The sequence below is a fragment of the Cephus cinctus genome, unplaced genomic scaffold, assembly GCF_000341935.2.
Source record: "Cephus cinctus unplaced genomic scaffold, Ccin1 Ccin1_scaffold0345, whole genome shotgun sequence".
In the NCBI taxonomy this organism is placed as follows: domain Eukaryota; kingdom Metazoa; phylum Arthropoda; class Insecta; order Hymenoptera; family Cephidae; genus Cephus; species Cephus cinctus.
The window spans coordinates 160583-182026 of NW_014333037.1; the positions used below are offsets into that span (position 1 = coordinate 160583).

The 21444-nt window shown below is 37.2% G+C and overlaps 1 protein-coding gene across 8 annotated transcripts in view; it reads left to right on the forward strand.

Annotated features, from left to right (window-relative positions):
* Nucleotides 1–12294: 12294 nt before the first annotated feature.
* The window catches only part of LOC107267125, a 29834-nt gene continuing 20684 nt past the window's right edge, over nt 12295–21444 (forward strand). For 3 of the 8 annotated variants that reach the window (XR_003059500.1, XR_003059501.1, XR_003059502.1), the window contains exon 1: nt 18230–18614. Coding sequence is in view for 2 of the 8 variants with exons in the window: in XM_025084327.1 (XP_024940095.1) it covers nt 18894–20526 (1633 nt within the window). In the remaining 6 variants the exon portion in view is untranslated. Of the gene's footprint in view, nt 12830–18229; nt 18615–18881; nt 20527–21444 lie in introns of those variants that run through there. The other 5 variants (XM_025084327.1, XM_025084328.1, XR_003059499.1 and 2 more) reach the window with 4 other exon arrangements.

The window sequence follows — 21444 nt, forward strand, 5'->3', positions numbered from 1 at the left end:
CTTTGCCCATTCTCTTCCTATACCTCTCCTATACTATTATCTACTCTATACCTCTCGTATGCCTCCACCTATGTATCCTCCACATCTTTTAAAAATCCAGAATCAAAAATCGGCTAACACTCTGTAACTTTCACATCGTAACTCGTAAAGCTCTGAAAATTGGCATACTCATTCCAGTGAAGAAAAAAGGGGATATGTATTTTTGCATTTCTTTCTCAGAGAATTTTTTCAATTTCACGTATTTTTTTGAAAATTCAGAGTCGACAAGTGTTGCGTAACTTTGCCACCGGAAGTCGCAAAGGGCTGCAATTTGGTATGGACATTCTAGGATCGAAAAAAAGGGATACGTGTTTTTGCATTTCTCTCCTAGTCCACTTTTTCAATTTGACGTATTTTTCACAAGATCCGGGGTCGACAAGCGTTGCGTAACTTTGCCACCGGAAGTCGCAAAGGGCTGCAATTTGGTATACCGATTCTTGGAACGAAAAGAAGGGATACGTGTTTTTGCATTTCGCTTCTTGCGCAACTTTGCCACTGGAAGTCGCAAAGGGCTGCAACTTGGTATACCGATTCTTGGGACGAAAAAAAGTGATACGTGTTTTTGCTTTTCGCTCCTAGTCCATTTTTTCAATTTGACGTATTTTTCACAAAATCCGGGGTCGACAAGTGTTGCGTTACTTTGCCACCGGAAGTCGCAAAGGGCTGCCATTTGGTATACCGATTCTTGGGACGAAAAAAAGGGATACGTGTTTTTGTATTTCGCTCCTAGTCCATTTTTTCAATTTGACGTATTTCTCACAAGATCCGGGGTCGACAAGTGTTGCGTTACTTTGCCACCGGAAGTCGCAAAGGACTGCAATTTGGTATACCGATTCTTGGGACGAAAAAAAGGGATACGTGTTTTTGTATTTCGCTCCTAGTCCATTTTTTCAATTTGACGTATTTCTCACAAGATCCGGGGTCATGATACGTGTCTTTGCGTTTCTCTTATAATCGATTTTCCTATTTACGTATTTTTTACAGTCTCCAGAATCGATGAGTACTCTATAACTTTGAAATCAGAAATCGCGATGTCTTGGAAATTCGATACGATAAGACGAAAAAATAATACTTCTATGCTTAGTTTTCAATTCATTTTAAATTTAATCCATCAGTCCCACCACCCACCCTCCCGACTCCCTCTTACTTTAATAATCTGTTTTCCTCCGGACTGCTATAAATTTCAGTGCATGACGTTTTGGACACCGTGTACCGGTTTTTGTCTGGCTGAATGCATATCCCGAAACAATTGCCGATCGCGCGTTGCACGTGTAGCTGCTGCGCCAGCCTAAGTCACGCCCATGCCCATATTGGGAGTAGTGCATGACGTTTTTGACACCGTGTACCGGTTTTCGTCTGGCTAAATGCATATCCCGAAACAATTGCCGATCGCGCGTTGCACGTGTAGCTGCTGCGCCAGCCTAAGTCACGCCCATGCCCATATTGGGAGTTTGTCAACGAAACCTATGACGCTCGCTCGGGCTATGAAACAATTGCTAAGCGCGGAATTTGTGGGAAGCTATTGCAAAGCAGCAATCTTTGGCATCCGCGAATGAATCCGCGGAAATCCTTCATTCTGATTGGTCGCACTTAAATGCTTCTCATTTAAAAACTATAGCGAATTTTGGCAAACGGTTTGCGGGAGGGTACTCAGGGCACCTCCAGCCATCGCCCACTTTCCGGTCCAAAAAATTCCTATGACGCTCGTTCGGGCTATGAAACAATTGCTAAGCGCGGAATTTGTGGGAAGCTATTGCAAAGCAGCAATCTTTGGCATCCGCGAATGAATCCGCGGAAATCCTTCATTCTGATTGGTCGCACTTAAATGCTTCTCATTTAAAAACTATAGCGAATTTTGGCAAACGGTTTGCGGGAGGGTACTCAGGGCACCTCCAGCCATCGCCCACTTTCCGGTCCATCTATCGCGAATTTTGGCAAACCCTGAAAACTGCTCAACAGCACGATGCTTATATTTTAACGAGTCAACTCTGTAATTAAATTCCGCTGGTCAGAAGCTGCTTTCAGACACGATTCCATATTTCATTTATACAAAAACAACCTGCACTCCTCAAAAAGAGTTCCTGCAGCAACGTCATACTGCCGGTGCTGTCAGCAACTCTCCAGAATTCACATCACCAAAAACCCTTCCGAAGTGAAGATACAGCGAACGGGAGTCATTGTGACCATCTGTGGGTTCTGATCTTTACGACACCTATTTCCCGCTGGACCACAGTCTTCGGACGCATTGTGCACTCTGCTGTATTGTGGCCGCAGCTCCTTCTTTCCAAATCCCTAAAGTGAATGATTCGATGAACGGAGATCATTGTGATCATCTGTGGGTCCTGCATCTTCACTGCTATCACTGCCCGCTGTGTTACAGTCTTCGGACGCATTGTGCACTCTGCTGTATTGTGACACCAGCTCACCCCTTCCTACAGTGATTGATTCAGCGAACGGGGGTCATTGTGACCATCTGTGGGTCCTGAATCCTCACTCTCCAAACTTCAGCTACGCCACAGTCTTCGGACGCATTGTGCACTCTGCTGTATTGTGACACCAGCTCACCCCTTCCTACAGTGATTGATTCAGCGAACGGGGGTCATTGTGACCATCTGTGGGTCCTGAATCCTCACTCTCCAAACTTCAGCTACGCCACAGTCTTCGGACGCATTGTGCACTCTGCTGTATTATGGCGATAGCACTCTCATCCCCACCCCAAAGATAATTGGCTCGGCAAACGGGAATCATCGTGATCACCTGTGGGTCCCGAATCATTATCATCCTAACCTTCAACTGGACCACGGTCTTCGGACGCATTGTGCACTCTGCTGTATTGTGGCGATAGCACTCTCATCCCCACCCCAAAGATAATTGGCTCGGCAAACGGGAATCATCGTGATCACCTGTGGGTCCCGAATCATTATCATCCTAACCTTCAACTGGACCACGGTCTTCGGACGCATTATGCAGTCTGCTGTATTATGGTTCCAGCTACCTCTTTCTAATCCAAAATGCTAGCAGAGAGAATAAAGTAAACAAAAACACTTCTTGTCGCCTGTGGTACCACTGGTAAGCTAGAGACGCCGGAGACGCAAGCCGGAGACGCCGGGACCCTAGGTGTTTCCACGTGGCCGAGAAGATGATCGGTAACTTAGAGAATATTCGACAATTCCAAAGCACTAAATTACCACAAAACGCAATTAATTACAATATATTCGATATACTAGGTACTCTACGATAATAAAAGAAAAGCGAAATAAGATAACGGTATCCGGCACTATCGTCCTTTTACTTAGAGGGACTGGAACGACATTCAGTCCCGGTAAGCGAGAAAATTTGCCATCGAGACAAAGCGCCTAGACGGGATTACTTCAATTAAATTCACAAAATCTCCAAAATTAGGGTAACGGAAGGTGCTCACCAAATATATCAGATACGGAATCGAGGAAATCGGTTCTCAGACTTCCTTCCTTCCTTCAATATAATATAAGTTTTAGAACTCGGTAATCTCAATGGGTCGAACCCGGTTCGTCTTTGTTCGCTCGGAATTACTTTTGAAAATCAACCACAGGCTAAGATGCTCCAAACGCAAGTGAACGAGCCGGAATTCGTCGCTAGAGGAAGAGCCCTAGGGGCCCCCCTCCATAAATTATTAATTCCTTATTCGCACGGTAGAGCGATAGCAAAATATAATCATACAGAATAGGTAAATCTAACGCTTGACGGTAGCCAGAGACGTAGCATTACGCGGCTAGAGTCGGAAGATAGGCGGAGAGGGCCGAGTTGAGCGCGGGAATCCTTGGTGCGGCCGATCGTAAGTCCTCGGTGCGAGCAGCAGGATCCAGCGAAAATAAAAAAAATAAAAACGAAAAAAGCAGAAGGGGGAATAAAAATAAGCAGAAAGGACGATAGGCGGAAACAGAGTGCATAAACGATAAGCGAGACAAGCAAAGCCGTCTTTGGAATGTCGGGTGACTGACGTTTGGAAGATCGTTGCAGGTGGATGGTTTCTTTTCCCTACTTCCAGCAATCTTTGTGACTGTGAACTTTGTGACTTGTGAATTTCCGAAATTCACGTCACAGTACATACCATCAAGTTGAGGGTGTGTCGCTCTTCGTCTGGTCCTTCTCCAAGTGCCTGTCCGGCTTGGTAGGACCTGCCAGGAGCCAAGACTCCCGCCGGCATAGCCACTTGGGTCATCAGGACTCGCAGGCCCCTCCACCACGACCAGGTGGCGACACATTGGGGAGGAATCTAACCTAACCTCGCAACCGGTAGCGAAATGGATGATGCTTTCAGCCTTGTTAGTTTTTATTTCTTTCACATGGTACCTGATAGGACCATGGCTGTTAAGATTATAATAGTATTAGTAGTTTATAAGCTGATCAGGGTGATGCGCTCTAACGAAAAGCAGCATTAAACCAGAGGGATGACCATGGTATAAAACCCTGTTAAAGGTATCATAAGTAATGTTAATATTAAAGTTGGAACTTCATTCTAAAGTTTGTTGTAAGGAAATACACACTGGCCTTAGACGAGATAAATAAGTAAAGTAAAATTTTGCTTAACCAAGAAGTAATGATTTAACTGTTTGAAAGTATAAAGTGATAAATATCTTTAACAGAATTAAACTATAGACTGTTGAATAAACTCATTGAGTAAAGAAGCGTTGCATACATGATGTACATACAAGGCTATTAATACATGATAAGTAAATCAGGTGATAAAAATAGTATTCAATTTAACAATAGATTGCACGTCCAGACCATAGTTTATTGAAAGAGTCCAGAGCAATACAAGATACAATAAATAGAGAAAGTGCTTACTGATACAAGAGAGATAATAGTATTACGAGTGAACCAAGTAGTGCAAAACGTTGCTAATGATTTATTCCAGTACCTATAATTATTAATCTACAAAGATAAGCTGGGCTTTAATAGTCAGGTAACAAATAAATTCAGATCTCCAAGAATAAAATAATTAGCACGAGTTGCAACCTGTGCAAGTAGTATATTTTGTCATATTATAAAGCCTGTTAAGAGTAAAAGTAATTTATAAAAGGAGAAAGGACAGTTTAATGGAAGGAACAATATATTTCAATATAACGTAAATAAAGCCTTTCATCAGAAAAGTATTCTGTGCAGGTTATATAATATATTTGACGAATAATGAACAAATAATAATTTCAGTGAAAATTTACAATTTAAATTATGGTCAATAGAGACTATTGAAATAATAGCGTAATAAAGATTTATATCTCACAAAAGCATATGTGGTGTGTATTTCTCGTTATATTATGAATAGTTAATATAAAAATAATATATTAATTTCGGTTTCGGCAATAGAAGAAATACATAGTGTTATGATGCTAAAGTAATGGGAAGTTTCAGTAGCGGCGGTTAATTCTAAGAAATCCCGGTCAATTCCAAGAATTGCAATCACGTGATTTCTAATATCGTCGTTTCTAACATTTGTTTGTTAACCAACTAAAGGATTATAATTTGTTACTATTTTTAGTTTTGTTCGAGTCGTTACAAAATGTTTATAACTGGTAGTTCAATAGCAATAATGTTATTTGTAGTGCTTAAGACTAGTTATGAACATATATTCATATTAGAGATATTATTAAGTAATATATTATTATTAATTAATAAGTTTTGATGTGATCGCTACACGACTCGAGTCTTGTGAACATGGTTTGAATAGTAAGTCAACAAAATTAATATCCAGCGACGGAAGTATTGGATTGTATTGGAATTTATGCACATAATTGATCATAGAAAGGTTATTTTGGATAACAAATGACTTGATTAATATAATTATTAACTAGCATAATTCTAAATAATAAATTCAGAAATTTAAGAAATCCAGACTTCCGATTGGCTGCCGAGAGCGTAGTGGGGCGACGCTGTGCATCTGGCGTCTGATTGGCTGCGCCGGAAAGACTACTAAAGTCTATTTAAGAGGGGAGCGCACTGGCTCTTGGTTCTTTGAGTCTGCATATCGCTAGCCGTGCGTACACAACGAGCTCCGCAACTATACTTGTAATTCGCGTCTCGCGCATCGTGCAAGCACTAAGATATAATAGACTACTCTTCCGGCAGTCGTGATAGCTAATCGCAGATCGGTTGCTGATGTATCTTACTTACCGTGATTAAGCCTGTATTTCAAGGATTGTAGTCGGGAGTGTTCGGAAATAATAATAAATATTTTCGTTCGTTATTTTGAAATTAAATTCGCTTTATTTTAAAATCCCACGTAATACATCACTTGGGGCTGAAGCAGATCAACGGGGGAAGTACATCGGAAGAGAGGAAACCCTTCCTGTTGACGGATAAAACAGGTGGCGACCATGCACAACGGTTCACCATTCAAGAGGTACACGAGTCAAGGACCGCCCTCCGTGGAGAAGCTGGATCTAGGGATATCTTCTTCTGGGATAAGGTGGAACATTCCTCCTGGGAGACCCAGTCCGGTCACAACCTAACTTAACTTTGCGACCGGTAGCGAAATGCTCGACAGTTTCAGCTTTGTTGTTCTTATGTTGCTAACCTGGAACCTGATAGGACCAGAGTTTTTTAAAATAGATTAAGCTCCTAGTTGATAAGATGATTAGGGCACCTCACTCCTATAAGATGCTATGGCGAACCAGAAGGAAGTCATGGATGCACGAGAGGATTGAAACCCTGAACATGGTATCATAAGTTATATTAATACTATAGTTTGAATTTTATTTCGAGAATCTTAATATAGCTTATCAGTTTGTACGAAACTACACACCTGTCTTAGATGAGATAAAGTAATAAACAGAGAACATAGATTCATGTTTGATTGAAAACTAAGTCAGTTGTTCAGGAATTTAAATACAAAGGATCCTGGACAGACATAAACATAGATTTTTAGATAAAATCATTGAGCCTACAAGCATTGATCATATAAGTAATTAAGTATTGATGCATGGAGCTGTAAATACACGGTAAGTAAGTCAGTTGTCTAAAATATTAACTGAATATCCAATCTCATGATATAGTAGAATCAGAAACGTGAATTCGTTGAGAAAAAGGGATTGGATGAATTAGAAGAGATAAAATTATAAGGATAAAGCCAATATGATAATATCTATTGTAGAAGCAAAAGTTCTTATAGAAAGAAAAAAGGAAATATAGCTAACAGTGACTCAAGTATCGTAAAACATTACTATTGGTCTATTACAATAAATAGAATTTGTAATTTGCAATGACAAGGTAGATTTCAATAGAAAAATTACAAATAAATAAAAATAACAATGAATAGGATACTTACCGTAATCACAGCCGATGCGAGTAGTTGGTTTTCTTAAATAATAGACACCTGTTGAAGGAAAGGTAAAAAAATATTGAGAGAAAAATCAATTTGATGAAAAAATATATATATTTTCAAAATTACATTTACAGGGATCTTTAGTGCACTAGAAGTACGTATAAGTAGTATCAAAGATCTAGATATTAATTAAAAAACAGTAATTTCAGTAAAAGATTGCTATAATAAATATGATCAATGGAAACTATTAACAGAATAAATCAATAGAAAATATTATCTCGAACAAGTATTTATGGTGTGTGTTTCAATAATAATTTTTATTAGTTAACATAAGACACGTAGATTAGTTCAGATTTCGGCAATATAGAAATCACTATTGTCCCTATGGTAAAGCATTGGAAAATTCCAGAAGCGGCGGTTAGTTCTGGGAAACGACAACCAATTCCAGGAAATAAGGTGGCGTGATTTTTAATATTGGCGAAGCTATAATATATACGGCGTTTCTTTGTTTATCAAGTAACTGCTTATAATTTTTGACTATTTTTGAGTTTATTCGAGTTAAGGTCAAATGATTGTAACTAGTGTTTTAATAGTTAAAATCTTTATTTTAAAATTTATAACTAGTTATAAACATACACGCATAAGTTAAGTAATATTAAGTTGAATATTCTTGTGTTACCTACCATCTTGCGTCACGGCGACATGACTCGAATGTTATAAATAATAGACGAATAGTCGAAAATCTAGAAACTTGTATAATAACGGAAGTGTTTGTCGATTTGGGAATTTTGCAACGAAATTCGGTACAGTAAGGCATATTATAATAACAATGTACTTGAATCGTGTTATTGTTAGTTAACGTTGCGTTTAACAACAAATTCTTTAGATCAACAAATCCGAGCATTTGATTGGCTTGCGGAAGCATGTTGGGATATCGCTATGTTACTGAGCGCTGATTGGCTGAGCTGAAAGGCGTCGACGAGCCTATAAAAGGAGGGGATAAACTGTCTCGAGGTTCCCAGTCATGAGTTTGCGACCACTGCGTGCACATCGCGTATCGATAGTTCCGAGTCGTGAAACAGTGTTGCGCGTGCGCATCGTGGATCGAAGGTTATAGTCTATTGTTCGCGTACGTTCTATGTTCTTCGCAAGGACTTCTCTTCTAATAGCGAGATTGCTAATCGCGTATCGTACGTTGGTGAATCTTTTACTTACCGTTGCCATTGTCTCGATTTCAGGATCATCGTCGCGAGTGTGAAGGGTGTTAAATAAATAATTTTGTTTAATATTTTAAAAATAAATTTTTATTTATTTCAAAAAATCCCTTACAAAGTGATATCTCCGGCGGAGGCAGGATATCGGAAGAAGATCATCGGAAGAGCGGGAATCCCTTCCTGTTTATGGATAAAGCAGGTGGCGACCGTGGAAACGGTAGTCCATTCTAAAAGGGTACACGGATCAAGGACCGCCCTCCGTGGTGAAGCTGGATGCAAGGTTACTAAGTTGCAGGCCAAGGCAAAGGATACATCCTGGACGTACCAATCCGGTCACAACTTAACCTAACAAATACTGGATGTCTAACATTGAAAAAAATATATACAAATTTGGTTTGAGAGTCCGCTTTATGGTCCTCAAAACAGTCATTACGCTGGAAAATCTTTAAGGTTGGTCCTCAAAACAGCCATTTGTCCTCAAAGAAAAGGCTTCGTAAATGAAATCGTTTGCAAACAGCATATGGCGGTGTTCGGGAGACACCACTGATCACGAAAATAACCTTCCTTTTCTCCGGAAGGCCATAGTTTTTAAATAGGAGCAGGTCAAAGTTGACCAATCAAAGCGAGGCGCCAAGAGAAACGTAGGCACCTACGAACTCTGAGTTTTCTTCCCTCGCTTTTGTTTATCGGTGGTTTGTTTCTTGTTTCCAATAGGCATGTCTTCGGCTGACGTCATCCTGCCTACAGTAGACAGTAGTACTTGCTTCTTGTACATGATGATTATAGAAAGCGTTAGTATACGATCAGTGCGGGTGTCTGAGCAGTACTGCCTAAACCAGGCGTATTACAGGCGATAAGCTTCCCGATTGATTTAAAGAGAAGCCGGTAATAATTTGTTTCGAAAACGAGCGGTTTAACCCGTATACAGTAGACAGTAGTACTTGTTGCATGTCCCCCAGGGGGCGTACCACGGTCGGTAAGTTTTTAATCATCCTAAGAAGGTAAGCGTACCATGGTGAAGTAGAACGCAGTGTTTTTGTATGAAACGCTATATGTATTATAAAGCTGTCTGGTGTGACACATTTTCGATGACTAGCCTGAGCCCTGTATAGAGGAATACGCTTATTGTTTTATTTCCTACCGCCCGTTACCATTATTGACAAGATATGGGGAGATACTACGACGGTGAGAAATTTTTGCGGCATAGGCGTATACAAAGGGCGAAGACACGAGCCCTCTACCGCTACGCAAACCCCGAACAATATCCAGAGGAAGAGACCATACGAGATTATTGACAAGATATGGGGAGATGGAGGTGAAGGAAACAAAAAAAAAGAAAAATAGGTATTGTAAATATTGTATATATATTGTATATTGCAAGGAACAGTAGTTGTACAATTTTATTAAGTGAATAAACCCTTAAGCATGACCGTTCTGGGCAGCCGTGGTGCTCCGCACGAAGGAGAGGTACTCATGGTTATACAGGGAGAGTAGCTCCACCAATAACTGATAAAGAGCTGGCGACCACAGACCTTTCTTTTCCAAAACCATCCGAAGATCGTCCAATATGTTGTCCCTGGAGGCGTCATCCCCGCGGCGATCGAGCTCCGCAATCAGCGTGTCTTTGCAACTGTTAGCGCTGTCGGTGATCTCGCGTAGTCTGTTTATTTGGACGGTCACGCAGCGCAAGACCCTTTGGAGATTGAGGTACGACACCCTTTTCATTACGACCACGGGTGTGTACGCTCTAGCTTTTTTAATGCCCGAGTCGTCGTTACTCGTAGATATCGGCACCGATGGTTTGAAAATAATAGCCCGCTCGCCATATGAGTACGTGAAGATTATTTCGTGAGCGGGCGTGGAAATAGGTGTGTTAAAATCCTTAGGTACCTCCTTGATGTTGTCCTCGGCGGCGAAGAACCTGTCGGTGACGGGGAAGTGTTCGGCGACGATGCCCCACTCGCTAGGTTCAAACTCCACGCCGGAATAATCTTGATTAACCAGGCGTATTACAGGCGATAAGCTTCCCGATTGATTTAAAGAGAAGCCGGTAATAATTTGTTTCGAAAACGAGCGGTTTAACCCGTATACAGTAGACAGTAGTACTTGCTTCTTGTACATGATGATTATAGAAAGCGTTAGTATACGATCAGTGCGGGTGTCTGAGCAGTACTGCCTAAGGCGGTATCTAAAAAACGGATCATCGAAATATCATTGAACATATACCCCCACCACCGCAGCCTCCGCCACACACTGTTTTCATAGGATACAGCAGACAAAGAGTACATGGCCTTGACAGAGTATTCTGCTGATACCGTAGGATGTATCAGAGATGACTAGATACTGATGATACCCTATAGCGAGTGAGTCACTCCAGCGTGCATCTACATCAGCGTTAACATGATCCAGCGGCGGCCAGCGGCACGCGCGAGCATCCACTGATGTACAACCCGAGAAAGTCAGTAGAATCGCTACAGAGGTACATTGCACAAAGAAATTTATAAAATTGTACGAAGAAGAAATGGCGCACTACGACGGTGAGAAATTTTTGCGGCATAGGCGTATACAAAGGGCGAAGACACGAGCCCTCTACCGCTACGCAAACCCCGAACAATATCCAGAGGAAGAGACCATACGAGAATGGCTGCGATTAGGTCATTTAACGGGTGTACCACTAGTATGGATATACATGTCGAAACCAGGAGCCCTGCACGCTGATGAGCTATACGGTGATAATGCACTCTACTCTGCTGTTGGATATTTACAAGCAATCTGCAGCATCGTAAGGATAGTCACAATGGTCTGTTTAGGGTCTAATCTTTCGGAAATTTACCCGGATCGGCCGCTTACTTGCACCTTATGCCGTTGATGGTCATGAGACTTGATTGTACAGAACGGATTGTTACCGACGGTTGATAGAAATTCAAATCCACAATTGGAAACTATTAAGAAAACTGATAACATTGGAATTCTACGTATGATGTGGTATACTTGACCATGAATTAGGAATTTATGGGATTGTTGAGCGAAGATAAGTTGGTTTAAGGATTAAAGGAGGGTTGATGATACGGAAAATTATACGGAAACGTCGAGTACGGGTAACAACAGATTCAATATACGAGTTATATTTTAATTTAAAGGTAAAATAAGATAACTTACGTTTATTATAATAGATTGTCAATATGATGTTCAAGAGTTGAATTCGTAAGTTTGGAATGGCGGCGGGTTAGAATGGTTTGTTAGAGGTATATCGGATGGAGATGGTTGACGAACAGCAAAGACTGATTGCATATAATAAAGATACAAGAAGAAATAACGTTAAAAAAATTTGAAGTTTGATCGAAGATTCTCATCCGGATGTAATATGTTCATGGATTCTGTCAAATCAACAAATAGTTACATAAAATTACAATCAACCTTTATTTTATTTTATATAATTTTTTTTAAGTAAAAAGGATGCGTATTTTGCAGTTACACTACTGAAATGAGAATGGAGTTCGAGTACCGATAATATCGGTAATAGGTTCAATGTGATTTTTGTGGAGGATACGATGTATAATTGAAATTGAGGTTATGCTATATTTGAACTCAGTGAGATGTATTTCTTATTGTTTGAAAACAGGGGCATTGAAGATGTTTCCTTCCGTTTAGATTTAAATATACAAGCTGATACGTTTTCAGATTTTATTGTATATCAGGAATAACAGCATTAGTCTACAAAAGTTTAATTAACACAATTTCTGTGCAACAGAGGTTCAGAAAACAATATATCTGAAATACAAGGAAATATGACTTGTGCCATTTTTACTGGGTGCCGTGGATGTAACCATCATAAAACAATTCCATATTACGATAATAGTTCGTTTCCCATGTGAAGACTGGAATAGACTGTACCCAGGTGAACCTTGGGTCTCTTTGGTCCATAAACCTGTACTATATCCACGAAAACACACACAATGAATCAAGATAGTCACATACATACACGTATGCATGCGCACGCGCATCGTAACTTCTGCGAGCAGTCCTTGCTGGTCTGAAGAATCCCGGCGTTCCAGTCGTCTATGCGCCGTTCGATGCATTACGTGGGCGTCGTGACGCATAGTTTCTTTTCTCATTAATACCCAGTTTGATGAAATATCACGACGCGATCGAAATTTATTTCGCTTTCTAGCGAAATTCACAGAAAATCCTAGTTCCGTTTAGCTCCGTTCAATTGGAGTCTTCAAATTCAGACTTCCGGAACTTTCCTTAGATAACGACTCGACCACCATATACGGTGAGCATATGCTTATATTTTTATGTACATTACCTAAATCTCAAATGCATTTATATGCTTATATGAGCGTAAAATATTCGAAGAGTAGAATGTTAATTTTCACCTAAACGCCATTCTATATAATCTATACTCTATATAATGTATATCGCCAAAAGATACTGTTATTAGTCACCAGACTGTTTATCTCGCTGGTTTTTTACTTCCGTGGTTTAAAACACTTTTATTTTCCCTCTATTTACACAGATATATTATCTTTATCACAGTACGTCGAGTTTAACGTTCTGGGCCAGGATATTGATTTTCTCTTACCATGTATCTTTGTATTCGAACAAAGTACAAATATATATTAATTAAGAACAAACTCACGTCATTCATGTTATTTCCTTTCCTCGGACTACTGCCTGTTTCTACCATTTAAGACGAATTTAAATATTGAAAAATTGCGAAAGGTATTCTAGATTTTTTAATATGTTATATTTTTATTCCTATTTACTTATTAAGTTAATTATGAAAAGCAAAACACATCAGGACGTTTTTTTAGTTACATTGAAATATACTGAAAAAAGACTTTATTTATGAATAAGAAACACATTATATGCCACTTTATGTAGATTATTTATTTAAGAGAAACAAATTTAGTGATTCTAAACAAATATAACGTAATATTTATCTTCAAAGTATTTATTGTAAATATGGCATTTATTTGGACACATTTGTTTCATACGAACAAAAGACGATTTTACTATAAATAAATAATGGGATATAGTCTGTTAGAAACCGTTTTGTTAACATTAAATATTTGTTTAATAACGGTAAAGCAATTTTAGTTCATTGAATAGATTCATAAAACAATATATTAAATAAATTAATTTTAATTACTAGATGTAACTATATCATTAATCGATACAATTCAATAAATAAATAAATTTAATTAACTCATTAAGTTCTCGCAAATGAATTATTTATTTACTATAACCAAATATTTTGTAACCTTATATTTATTTGCTTATGTCCAAATATAGGATTCGTTTACTACAAGTCAATATCAATAATTCTAAATGAACTCTTTTTCTTTAATTAAACCACACTTAACATTTATTCCTGGTTACGCTTAAAGTATTTTATTGAGACACTATTTCAAAAAGTCAGTTACAGATTTACCATTAATTGTAGAAATATCAATTTCAATCAGTATTTCGAATTTTCATAAGCGACAGCGTTCTTATTTTTCCATAATAATTAAATTATTTTATACTTCCATACACACATTTACAAAGCATTTTCAATCTAACCTTAAGTAATTTGATGACTCATGGTGAACTGGATTTTTAAAAATTTGAGCATTACCTTGTTATCGTAACTTGAAATTCATAATGTTTTCAAATGTAAACACACTGTAATTATCAATAATTTTATAAGTCTGCAAATTTATATAATTTAGAGACAATAATAAACATAGAATACTTATTTAATTAAAACTTCAATTGGTTAAGTAAACATTTTAAATAACCATAGATCATCACACCTATTTATTTACACTTAGGCCGTCACGTATAGTCTGCCAGATGACGTTTTCATTACTTTATAACTTTTGCATAAATGCTTATTTTTAGGTTTAATTATAGTAAAATTGAAACTCCATACTCCGACTAACAATAATAAACTATAGTTCAATATCAAAAATAAAGTTTGAATAACTATAACATTAAAAATGTGTCATGAAGAACAAGTAAAAATGCAATGTTTCCTTCGATTCATCGGAAAAAGTACGATGAGATAGGGTTCAATATCATTGTAATCATTTTTTGAGAGGGTATAAATCTTACACGTATAAATCCTACACGTATTAGATGCCACTTAGACGTATCTTACATATGAAATATCTTAAACATTATATACATATGCGACATGAAGAAATCCTACATGTGTTGAATTAATTGTGCAGAGTTTGTCCTATAGAATTGAGTCCCACTCGGAACGGACCAAATGTATAGGATAGTGCAATCTGACTACACGTGTAGGATTTCTTCAAGTCCGTACTTATAACGTTTAAGATATTTAACATATAGGATACGTCCAAATGGCATCTAAAACGTGCTGTATATGTATGTACACGTAGGATACGCACATGTAGGATACACATGTGTATGATTTATACGTGTAGCATTTATGCCTTCGCCATTATTTGAATATCACTTAAACACGTTCAATTTTAGTTTACGTATATCCATTTTGACCTTTAAATCGACTTTCAGACTCACAAGGAAATCGCGCGAGGTGTTAATCTCTGATTTTTATGGAAGTGCAGGATTCCATAGTTAGTATACATATTTGGCACGTGTTTTTTTTTGTTTTAGCGAAACCCCACTTTTAAGGAGTGAAATGCACCGTTAAAAATTGCAAATTTTTCAAGTTTTTCGAATATAACTCGTAAATAGAGCGAAATAGAAAAATGATGTAAATTGCAAAATTATGGAAGTTTTTGTGTACTATACATCTATCACAAGGACGATGAATAAATGAATAAATTGCGAATTATTTATTTAAAAATGTACTTTTCTATGCATATCTAAGAGGTTTTTCGTTCGTTTGAAATGTTACTTTGTAGATGTATAGAGCATAAAAAACTACCCGTTATATGTTTTTTGGTTTCTTTTATATCTGGTACTGAAGACGTGAAAACAACCCTCAACTTCTTCGCTAGTATTGCTGTACAAATGTATAATGCGTTTTACGATATTTAACTTCTTTCGTATCTCTGTATATCGTCGAATTACAATTGAACATTTACCAGAAAAGAATTCATTCCTAAGCGACGAAAAGTACCCTCGAAAATAACAGATTTTTGGTTTGGCTTCCTCACAGAGGAAGTTATGTGACGGTGGAAAATTTGTTTTCGACATCTTCATGTTACCATATTCAGAATGTTCCAAACAAGTGCCAAAACACATTTGGGGAAAATGTCTGGATGTATGTGTGTGCTCCGGCTCGGATTCTATGTCGTTTTCAAATTCCCAAAAAAAGGACGTTATCACTCTAGCGATCCCAAATTTTGTGATACTCATCTAAACAGTTCTTGACTAAGAGATTTGTATCCAAGGTTGGTTGGTATTGCATTTGGGCCAAATCCATCGAGAAGTTTTGATTTTATTTTATTTTGAATTTTTCGAAAAATTAAATATATCAATACAACTCCCGTCAACTTTGACTGATTGAGCTCCAACTCTCCAAAAGTATAGAACATCATTCAGCCGTGATATGTATCAAATTTGGCGGAGATCGGCGAAACAGAGCTGATTCTACATCTATTCAAGTTTTTGAATTTTGAAGTCCCTATATGAGGAAGCCAACCCACACAGCACACTATATTTCGAAAACATTACAACAATATTTCCAATATTTCATTGCAACAGCAATGTTGTTGATGTCTTTATGTCAAATATTGCACAATATTTCAGGGTAATATAATAAATAAAACTTTCTGATATATTGCTGAAATCATAGACAGTTTTTATAGGTGGCAGAAATATTTTAGAACAGTACCTATAAAATGATTATTTTTTATTATTTAAAAAATATTTAGCAAATGTTCATTCGAACATTTTTTTCCATATTAAAAGCGATTGCTTTTTAATATTTTTGTAACATTTGAAATGATTCCATATCATTTTTTTTCAAATATTTTTAAAGATGGTACAATTTTTTTAATAAAACGCTGCTAATAAAAAAAATAATTCTAGAACAGTACCTATAAAATGATTATACAGCAATGTTGTTGATGTCTTTATGTCAAATATTGCACAATATTTCAGGGTAATATAATAAATAAAACTTTCTGATATATTGCTGAAATCATAGACAGTTTTTATAGGTGGCAGAAATATTTTAGAACAGTACCTATAAAATGATTATTTTTTATTATTTAAAAAATATTTAGCAAATGTTCATTCGAACATTTTTTTCCATATTAAAAGCGATTGCTTTTTAATATTTTTGTAACATTTGAAATGATTCCATATCATTTTTTTTCAAATATTTTTAAAGATGGTACAATTTTTTTAATAAAACGCTGCTAATAAAAAAAATAATTCCTGAAACGTATTAAAATATTCGGACAAAACTATGATATGAATCGTTTTGAAATATTGCAGAAATCTTAGTATTAAGTCGTTGTCAATGTGATATGAATATGGTATGATGTGAATTTCTATTCAATCTCGTTATCGTTAACAAAATAGTGCAATTTAAATATGTCCTTCTAATGACATATAACACCTTTTTTTTATGAGAAGAAACGAAAACCTCGATGCGCAGATCAACAAAAATATAGATAGATTTCTATAATCGCCTTAGCGTACATACACATAAGTAACAATATCAAACAAAAAAGTAAAATAATTCAAATCTGGGGAAAGTTTTCACAAGAGATTACATCTCGGATTCGCTGTCCTCTCTAATTCTTCTAGATGCCTCCTTCTGTTCTTCAGCGCGGAATCTCGCTTGTTTGGCTCTGCAATTCAATATATAATTATATAAATCTTTAAAATTGTTTATGAATGTCTGTCGTATATGAAATTTTAATGTGAAACATTTTCGCCAAGGGGGTAACGTGAAACTCAAAAAATATTTGACGTTATAAGTGTATTGCATGCCCTACATTTTTAGTAATACAATATGTAAAATTTCAGACACTCACTCTTCTCGCATTCGACGCGTTTTGGCCTGTGATAGCCACGTACTATTCGCTTCTGTGATTTCTTTATCGGTGGCCTGAGGTTTGTGTGTTCGGACTACTTCTAAAAAGAGTGAATAATATTACTATAATTTGACTATTTTAACAAGAGGGATTATGGTATCAAGTACAGGAAACCCAGCGAGTTCGAGAGTGTGAGGAGAACAAGAACTACACTTCAACTGTAACTAACGCAAATATTATTGTCCGGTAAAGTCCGCGAATAATATTACTATAATTTGACTTTTTCAACAAGAGGGGTTATGGTATCAAGTATAGGAAACCCAGCGAGTTCGAGAGTGTGAGGAGAACAAGAACTACACTTCAACTGTAACTAACGCAAATATTATTGTCCGGTAAAGTCCCAATTATCTTTCAATGATTTGAGTTATTCATTTTTAGGAGTTCAATAAAAAGAAATGATACCATCAACGACAATAAATTCATTAAAATAATTGGAAACTGAGTGGAAAGAAAGAGAAAGAAAAAAAGACACTGAGCAACTCGCTATGGCGCAATGGCTCAAGTAGGACGATCAAGTTCGGGTTTATCGATATCAATTAACTCGAAAAATGTACACTCGCTATAAAAGACAAAAGAACAAGTAGGTTCACGTTATTACGAGTTTACTGATGAACTATCTTAAAAAATAAATACTTACTTATAATCAAATCGGCATTATAAGCATATCGGCAACAGGGTCGACCAATAGCATCGCGTGTGATACATGTATTTGCCGTGTCTGTTACTTTGGCATCCGACAACTGCGCTTTCGTTGAAACGAATGCGTGATCTTGCCGGATTTGCCACGTGAGCTTGCCACATGCTTACGATCTGTTCACGAGGTCCTCAGAAAAGTGTCGATAATTCTGCTTCATTAATAATTCGCCCGTATTATTACAATAAAAAGTCTCTTATAAAACGTGAAAAAGATATTGAAAAAACGTGATTATATCGGACTCTCATAACTAAACGTTTTTTTTTGGTTCAGATTATTGTGTCATACTTTTTCTTGGCTACTCGCCGAGAGTCTACCGTAATACAGGAAAAGAGGTAGGTACTGAAGCTTCAATAATATCATAACAGATGCATGTGGTGGAAACGGCGTTAATGTGATACAAATAGTAATAAAATCAAGCTTTTGATTGAAAAATGTATATTCTCAAAACATGGAGTCTCACCATCAAAAATCTACTTCAACAATAAAAAAAAACACAACAAAATTAAATATCTTGGCTTATAAAAACTTTGAACCTAGTGTTATAAAAGTAGTAAACATCAATTTCATGCAATTGAAAACTGTACAATGTTTTATTGCAGAGTAAAGACGTTATGCGAGTACTCCTTTACTTGGCGATCATTGGTTTTGTATTGTTGAAGAATATGGATGAATATGCCAAAGGCAAAATATATGGTAAACGACACATAAGAAGATTACTCAAGGCACAGACCGATGCCGAGTTGAAAACTCTGAACGCATTAACGCCAAGCGGAGATTCTGTCACGCGCGATCATAGCTCTGATTACCGAAAAGCCGATAATAATACTGAGCAACATAGACATACAGTTTCAGAAGCACACGCCGAAACAGAACGATGTGAACCCGAACTTGGTCATACTTTGCAGGATATAGACGAACATATTGAACAAGCTATTGATGAGACAGTAAGCAACAGTGATTGTGAATCTATCAATTCGAGTCTTCGTAGCGATTGTTTTAGAAAATCTAGCGACGGGAATTCATCAAATTGTAATTATGAAATCGATAATACTGAAGCAATTTATGTTATTACGGAACTGAGCCCCACTGAAAAAACGGAAAGATTCAAACACGAAATCCGTTCTTGGGCTCTAACATTCGACATCTCTCACGGGGCATTGTACCACTTGATGCCAATTTTAGGGCGTTATTCGGAGCATAACTTCCCAGTTGACCCGCGCACACTTCTCGAGACACCGAGGTCAACAAATATAGTCACTCTCAGTAATGGCAATTACTGTCATTGTTATTTTGAAGACATACTAAAAAGAATCTTAGTTGATGTGAAACGTTGTACAAGCAATGAAATTGAACAACTCGACTTGCTAGTTGGTATTGATGGATTACCAATTTCAGACTCGTCTTCCTCGTGTCTGTGGCCTATTTTATGTTCAGAAAATATTACAAAAAAGGTACACGTAATCGGAATTTTTCATGGATACTCGAAGCCGAGAGAGGCTAACGAGTTCTTGCAAATGTTTGTTGACGATATAACTCATTTCATAAATCATGGAATTAATGATGAATCACGAATTGTACGAGTTCATTTACATGGATTATTTTGCGATACCCCAGCAAAGTCGTTTGTACTATCAGTAAAGCGCCATGCGGGTTATTATAGTTGTACAAGGTGTACCATAAACGGAGAATATGTGGAAAATACTGCCTGTTTTCCAACAAAGAGAATACAGTCGAATTTACGAACTGACGATGAATTTGCACGTGGAATGTACAAAAATAATTATCAATTAGGGAATACTATTTTGAAAGATATACCGAATTTTGGATGCGTATTCAGTGTCCCGAATGATTATATGCACGTTATTTGTCTTGGGGTAACGAAAAAACTGATTTATCTGCTACTTAAACGCGTCCATAACAGAGGATTGTCCAACAAGATAGAGGAAGCATTTACACATTTTCTTCCTCAAGTTAGAAAAACACTCCCTATAGACTTTGATAGGAAACCACGAGCTTTGAAGGATTTCCAACACTGGAAATCCAAAGAATTCGAGATGTTCCTCTTGTATTTAGCCCCCCGTGCGTTGTACAAGACGGTCTCTCACGATGTTTACGACAACTTCATGACACTACATGTGGCGGTCACGCTTCTCACTCGAGCCGATCTTGCTTCGAACAGAGATTGCGTAGACTACGCAGAAAAATTATTAGTACACTTCACGCAAAACTTCGAAAAAATATACGGTAAGCGATATATGTCGTATAATATGCATAATTTGCTACATATCGCTGCAGACGTCAGAAAATACGGCGCATTAGATGAATTTAGCTGCTTTCGATTTGAAAACTATATGCAAACATTTAAAAAACTTATCCGAAAAGGAGATAAAACTTTGCAACAGTTTGCGAGAAGGTTCCACGAAATGGAAGTAGTTGAGCGAATGACGGAACACGGATTAAAAAATTCTGAAATGCGATGCGAAAAACCACACAATGACGGACCGATATTAGATGGAATTGATGTAAAGTGCCGATATAAAAACATGTTTAACGATAAAATGACGACTCGCTGTGACGGTAAAAACAGCTATTGTCTTCTGTCGAATGATAAATATTTTTTTATTATGAATATCATTGCGTGTACCAGTGGCGAACTGTATGTCATTGGTAAAAAATTCACTCGCTTGAGAAGTCTATATGAAAAACCTGTAAATTCCGATGTTCTGCATATTCAAGTCGTTTCAAGCTCTATGTCAAGATTACAAATGTGGCCGGTGTCCGAAGTCCGAGCAAAGGATGGAAGATACCATTTGACGACAAGTCCTACGTTATGTTACCTTTATTGCATTCGTTTGTGCGTAATAATAATATACACTAAATTATGAATCGTGAAACATGTCTCTGCTTATATCCAATGGGACTGCTATTCAGAATGCAGAAAGAAACTATAATACGCTACCGACTCTACTGATTATAGAAACAGCAATTAGTTCGATAAAAAGTTAAAAATTTTGAAGGTAATACCATAACGCTCCCATTTATTATTGTATAAATGAATTTGAATAACTTTTCCAAATAATAACTTATCATCAATAATGTTTTTAATCATTAGGGATAACATATTTATATTACTTATTTGCTATTTAATAGTAAAAAAATAAA